At 37.7% G+C, this 6,966-nt stretch overlaps 1 protein-coding gene across 1 annotated transcript; it reads left to right on the top strand.

The window, feature by feature from the left end:
• Positions 1–582: 582 nt before the first annotated feature.
• On the top strand, positions 583–3,148 carry LOC143890444 (F-box/kelch-repeat protein At3g61590-like). Its single transcript, XM_077395131.1, has 2 exons — positions 583–999; positions 1,782–3,148. Exon 2 carries the CDS (start codon positions 1,812–1,814, stop codon positions 3,027–3,029), a length of 1,218 nt encoding a protein of 405 aa, XP_077251246.1. The 5' UTR covers positions 583–999; positions 1,782–1,811; the 3' UTR covers positions 3,030–3,148.
• The last annotated feature ends 3,818 nt before the right edge of the window (positions 3,149–6,966 follow it).

Genomic DNA, 6,966 nt, shown 5'->3' with positions numbered 1-6,966 from the left:
AATCAATATAGAGCTGGCCCCGCCAAATTATAAGGTACATTTGGGCCCATTAGCTAGCGAGTTTGGCCCATTGTATCCTTCTTGGCTCAATACTCATATAGAGAGAGAGAGAATGAGTAATGATCTAGTGTGGCAGGCCTATGTCGAATATGAAGGCCCCACCTTTGTTTCATCTAGTAGATCCCACCTTGGATCTTCCATGGCCCAAAGATCATGCTAATTAGGTGATCTTATGCATTTGGGCAGTTATAATCTTGGCCATTGGATAGCGATCATCATCTATGTTCACTTTGCATCCATTAATTGGACGGTTAGGATCATCCAAGTAGACTATTCTCTGGTCATAAGAAAAACTAAGATTAGCTCATATCAGTATCGTATGGACCCACCTAATTCAAGGAAGGTGCACTCATTGTAAAATAGCAAGATATAGATCAAAGATCAATGATCATAAATACTGCATACGTCTCTATCTAATGCACTTTGTATGAGAGTAGGGAATAGGGTTAGGTAAAAGAGGCATGTCCGCTTGTGGCGTTCTCTTTACGAAAGGAACCTTATCCCTATTTAAGGGCTGAGGGAGAAAGAGATGAAGGCTATGCCATTAATAAGGGCTACTAATCAAATAAAGAGAAACCCTAAGAACCAAGAAAAGCAAAAGAAGGGGAGTGCTTGCGTGTATAGGGGATGGTGAGCAAGACAGCATTACTTCCTTCATTTAGTCCAAAAACCAATCCTTCGTTATAAAAAGCAGTGTTAGATCCCTTCACATTTTCTACAAACTACAGACAGACAGGTCTAATTGTCTAAATGGCTCCCTCTCGTAGGCCTTTTTTCTCTGCCCCTTTTCTGCTAAATCTATAGATCGTATCGGATAAATATAGAACCACCCAGTCTCTCTCTCTCTCTCTCTGTGTGTGTGTGTGTCTCTGTGTTAAATCTAGAGGTATTGGAGAGAGATAGAAGACACTATCAGAAAGAAAGAAACCCATTTTTAAGGTATGTTCATACCCCATTTTGTATTTTTTTGTTTGTTTTTTAGCTCTTCTTGCTGGATCTGTTTGTTTTTTCATCTGGGTATCTTTTATTTGTTCTAGGCAGGTAGTTGATTTTTTATTTTTTTTTTGCTTGGTTATATATTTTTTTGTTGGAGATTTTTAGATATGAAAAAACTGCATTTCTTCAATTTTTTTTAATATTTTGGTGATGAAAGCATATGGTTTTAGTTTTTTAGTTCATTGTTTTCCATGTTTAATATTGCCTGAATTTTATGAAAAGTTTTTTCCTGCTCTGTTTTTTTTCTCTGTTTTTTGCTTTAAATGTTAGCCTGATCCATTTGGAGGTGTTTTGGGTTGAGGGGCTAAGGGTCTTTGATCTGTTTGATGTTTTTCTTCTGAAATAATCTTAAGACGAGATATTCTATGGTGATTTGTCTTCAGTGATAAGGGTCCTAATCTCTTTGCTTGGGATTTTGTGGTAAGGATTCTGATCTGCCCAGCTGGCTTTTCTTGTATCCGAATGTGATTTTTGTTTTTGTTTTTTCTTTATTTTTGATTTTTTAATCTTTCCCTATCATCTTTCATTTGCCTGGGATGTTTGAAGGGGATTTGGGGTGAGTTACAAGCGTTGAGGATGTGGTTTTCTCGTGTTAGTCTTTTTTCTACTTTTTAATTAAATTTGGGAATTGTGAAAATTATTAGGATTCGAATGTGATTTTGTTTAGTGATAAGGGTTCTGATCTTCTGATCTTTTTCTTCTTTTTTCTCTCTTTTTTTCCATAGGTCTTATATCGCTACGATTTTACATTGGATATGGAGGATGAAACATCTTGGGTTACTCATTCTTATAACCACATAAGCAGAGAGGTTACACATTATGAAGCACTCTCGGATATTACCAATGACATTGGTAAAGATTCATTGGTTTCATTGGATTTAATCCTGCCCGACGATTTGTTAGAGAGGATTCTAGCTTATTTGCCCATTGCAAGTATATTGCGAGCCCGGTCTGTTTGTAAAAGGTGGAATGAAATTGTCAATTCTAGAAGGTTTTTGTTGAACTTCTCAAACATCTTATTACAAAAACCATGGTACTTCATGTTTACAAATAGCGGAGATCCAGGCAGTTATGCCTATGACCCAATCCTTAGAAAATGGTACAGTTTCAAACTCCCTTGCATTGAAGCTCCTAATTGCACTGTTGCTTCTTCATTTGGTTTGGTTTGTTTCATGGATAGTGAAAGTAGAAGTGAGCTCTATGTTTGTAATCCCGTTACGAAAATCTGTTCGAAGCTCGAAGAACCACCGGGTCTTAAGTTCACAGATTACAGTGCACTTGCGATATCCGTAGACCGAAAATCACATTGTTATACTGTCGCGGTTGCGAAATCTAAACAAGTACCGGATGATTTTCTTCAATGGGATCTCTCAATCCATGTCTATGATTCAGAAACCAAGTCTTGGGTTACCTCTGTGACGGAGGTTTTGACTGGATGGAGGGGCGGCGATGAGAGTGTTATTTGTGATGGAATTTTTTATTGCTTGATTTACTCAACTGGGGTTGTTGGTGGCTCTGAAAATCGCCATTGCCTAATTATGTACGATCTTTCAGGCAGAAATTCGCATGCTTCTTTGATAAGAACTTGTATTCAGGTCCCTTGTTCTCTCACCTGCGGCCGATTGATGAACCTCAGAGATAAGTTGGTAATGGTTGGTGGAATTGGGAAGCAAGACCGGCCCGACATAATCAAGGGAATCGGAATCTGGTTACTGAATGAGAAAGAGTGGTGGGAGGTCTCTAGAATGCCCCACAAATTTTTTCAAGGATTTGGGGAGTTTGATGATGTTTTTGCGAGCAGTGGCACAGATGATCTTATATACATTCAGAGCTATGGAGCGCCTGCACTGCTTGTTTTTGACATGAAACAGAGGCAATGGAGGTGGTCTCAGAAGTGCCCTGTGACTAAAAGGTTTCCACTTCAGCTATTCACTGGTTTTTGCTTTGAACCCAGGCTTGAAGTTATTCCTTAATTAACCTTCTTTTTTCGTTTTATTATTCAATGATACATGGTGGATGTTTTCAATCTTGTAGGCCCTTTTTCTTCTCTTGTTTTGAAATCCTATCTATAGAAAATGTTCTTCCACTTGCAGGCAACTTCAATTGAAATTAATATACCAAAAAAACTGATTTGAAATTAGTGGGCTTATTTTCTTTGCTTTCGTATACTGTTGGGATAATATGATCTAATAAGAGTAGCAGATGAGATGCTGCCTTAAATTTTGGTGCAAAAGTTTTCTTCTCACTGGTTTGATTTGATGAATTCAGTGTCAAAAATTTTATCTACAGAACCTTCAACCAACCAACCACGCCATCCCCATCCCCCCCAACCACACACACACACACACACACACACTCATTGGTTTGAGATTGTTTAAGTGTTAGGGATTACTGAATGTTTTACACACTCATTTATCATATTACAAACCATTTTAATGCTGGCAAATTTTGCTTATTAACTCCAAAGCATTGTACACAGATAGGACTTTAATTGAAAGTTGTACTGTGATCAACTTTATTGCTTATTAACTCTCGAGCATTATACACAGATATGCACTGTTTTAATGAAAAAGAGGGCAATTAGCAGAGGGGCTTTAAATTCATGTTAGGAATAATGGCCAATCAATGGGAGACATCAAAATATGAGAATTGCCAACGGGGGACACACTTTTGAAAAATTGTTAGAGAGGGACGAAATGGGGGTTATCAGGTCTCTAAAAGGGGGTTAAAAAGAGGGGTTATCAACCCTCTCTAACAATTTTTCAAAAGTGTGTCCTCCGTTGGCAATTCTCGTACTTTGATGCTTGGCAATTCTCGTACTTTGATGCTTGGCAATTCTCGTACTTTGATGCCCCCCATTGGCAATTTTTCCTTCATGTTATCCTTCAAACCAGGATTGTAATCAGAAATGATAAGATGGGTAATTAATACACTAATTCATTTGGGCGTCTATTTTTTTGGGCTGAGTTGCAATAGAACCTGTGACCTTAATATTGCTACATTGCCCCGTCTTGGGTCACAAGGTGAACGGCGTATGGGAGTGTTGAATGGCAAAACCAAAGTATTAAAAGTATACTAAAAAAATGTTTTCTGCAGTCCCCTGTTTTGATAATCTTACTCTAGACTTTATTAATCAAGGTTTGAATTGCAAAATTACACACTCAAAACTGTGATAGGTTGGCATAGGGTTCACGGATGAGCGTGACTTTTAGGGCTTGTTTGGCAACCATGAAAATAATAATAATGGCATACTTGTTTACCTAGTGTAAGAGAGGGGAGAGAATATGCAGGCAAAAACGAGAGATTTGAGGGGGTGTGAGTGACGAGAGCATGGGATGAGGCTGGAATATAGGGAAAACAACAAAACTATTTTAAACTGTGATTTTTTTTCCCCTGTTTTCATACCACACCATATGCTCTCCCCACTCACCACCCTCTCAATTCCCTCTCTCACCGAAGCCTTTGTACCCCTTTTTCACCTTGGGTAAACAAATAATATTCCATGAATTCTTTTTTCATTGTTGGGGCCAGTTGTGAGAAATCTGTGGAGAGGGAGAGACTTGAGAGGGTGGGAGTGAGGGGAGCATGAAAAGGCATTGAAAATAGGGGGAAATTCCAATTTGAATCAGTGTATTTTTTCCACTGTTTTTAAGGGATTTTTCCATGCTCCCTCCAATCCTGCCCTTCCAAGTCTCTCTCACTAGCTCCTTCTCAGCTCCTCTTTCACAATTGGGCCAACGAATATTCCATGATTGTTTGTGGGTTACATCTTTGATGGGCCAATAAAGAACAAACGACTGCATCTTGTGGTGACCAAATCACAAGTAGCCTCACAAAGAAGTAGATGATTATTTTAACCCCTCTAATCATCTATATTCCTCACAACCCAACAAAAGCAACTAGAGAATTGTCTAGGAAAAGAGATACAAACCCATTCATGGCCTCTTTGGTTCCCATTAAAATTTGTCCCAATTTGCAAATAAGACTATTATATTAATATTCTTTGCACATAGGACATTAAGTTGTCATTGGATTCCATTATAAGGAGTTTGTAAAAAATTCTTTCAAAAAAAATTTAATTTTATCATTTTTCAACTATTGTAACCATTATTTGAAGGGATATATGCTAAACAACCAATGGCTCTAAGAGCTTAACCTGTTAGAGTTAGTATTATTTAATCATTTATACTTCAATACTCCCCCTCAGGTGTGGTAGTATACGTGGCACATGTGGCCCCTCATTTGCATATGATGGGCAAATATTTTTTTGGACTGATAAGTCATTCTTCCCAAACATGACAAATAGCTCTACTTTGAGGGGCCCTTTACTAGTGCCAACAGGGAAAATAATTACAACAAAAGAGTAACTTCAGGAAAAACACTCTATGGAAAATTATCCTCGGTAGGATTGAAATTTTCCTAAAAAAAAGGGAAATTTTTGCGTATGGAAAAATTGCTGTTGAAAGTCAGTTAGCAAAACACTGAAAACCAAGGAAGCAGGATTCTTCCCTGGGAGCCTTCGATTCTCGCTTTTGATTCCCGCTTTCGATTCCCGCTATGGCAATCTTGAGTAGGATTCCTCCCTGGAGCCTTCGATTCCCGCTTTCGATTCCCGCTCTGGCAACCTTGCTGAAAACTCATTTTTAGAGTAAATATTCCAAGATATTATAGGCCTAGATCCAACCTGTGAGAAAGAAACAGAGTAAGAGACAAGCTAGACAGCAATGTAGATGTAAACAGGGAATTCCATGCCTCATATAATCGTTAAAATTCTATGTAAGGATGATGTCTCTCATTGACCCAAATACAGAATTTGATATGTGTCAAGAGGAATTTCCCTTTCTCCTATTTTAACCTTTGTAATAATTGCATTGTTTCTTAGTAAAATAATTGAGATATGGAGGGATTTTCCTTTCTCCTATTTTAACTTTAGTAATTATTGGGATATCTCTTAATCAAATAATTGAGCTATCTCTTAATAAAATAATTGGTTTATCTTTTAACAACAAAAGAATATTGAAATGAACTATGCTTCAGCATTTGTGACCACTTTAGATGCTCAAAAAAATTATTTGCATGTAATCTTACACGCATATAATGGTTATAAACAGTTTCATATATCCCAGTTAATGGCTTCCAAAGTGGTTTTAGCATTCCATTTACCAATGAGCTTAACTTAAATTAATATTATGTTTACAAACAAGCTTAACTTAAAGTAATCTTATTTGCAAATAAGGGCTAATTTTGGTGGCATCCAGAGAAACCCTATATATTCAATTATGTTGTTTCACCTCTGTGGTGACTAACTGCATCACCCAAAATCAGCCCTTTCGCTTTTCTGCGAAGGGATGTGTTACAATCCTAAGTGGGTCCTACTTAGGTACGGGACTAGGTGGGACTCAGCTTGATATGGGACATGCTTAAAAGGCCTAGCCTAAACATTCCAACAGCTTTGGACGTTTTGGTGTATTGGTTAGGTACCTAACAGGCTGAGATTAGTCTCACTAACAAACATGTTTTATTTTAATCTCATTCCTTCACAAAAAAGTTGAAGGCCTGATTTCGGGCGAAGGAATTAGTCGCGGAAGAGGTGAAACAATCTCTTATTCAATAGGTCCAAGCACCCCAAATAATCATTCAATCATGTCATCTAGGAAATGAAATATTTGCTGGTATGTATTATTTGGCCCGCATGAAAAAAAATTACACATTATTAGATGTTAGGGTTGGATCATGATTTTCGGGCCTCCGAAGATCGAAAGACCTATCAAGTGGATGATTCAGATCAGATGTGCCGTTACAAGTCCTTGATTTCTTCCTAACCCCCACATTAGAAGCCTAATCAAGGGTAATTTAGTAAAAGGAAAAGATAAAGACATTTTGGTCATTTCAGTGTATTAGAGGACTTTT

The sequence above is a fragment of the Tasmannia lanceolata genome, unplaced genomic scaffold, assembly GCF_043159265.1.
Source record: "Tasmannia lanceolata isolate RefF3 unplaced genomic scaffold, GAP_Taslan_0.1 ptg000013l, whole genome shotgun sequence".
Classification (NCBI taxonomy): domain Eukaryota; kingdom Viridiplantae; phylum Streptophyta; class Magnoliopsida; order Canellales; family Winteraceae; genus Tasmannia; species Tasmannia lanceolata.
The sequence above is the reverse complement of the archived record's forward strand: the minus strand, read 5'-3'. Positions and strand labels throughout refer to the sequence as shown.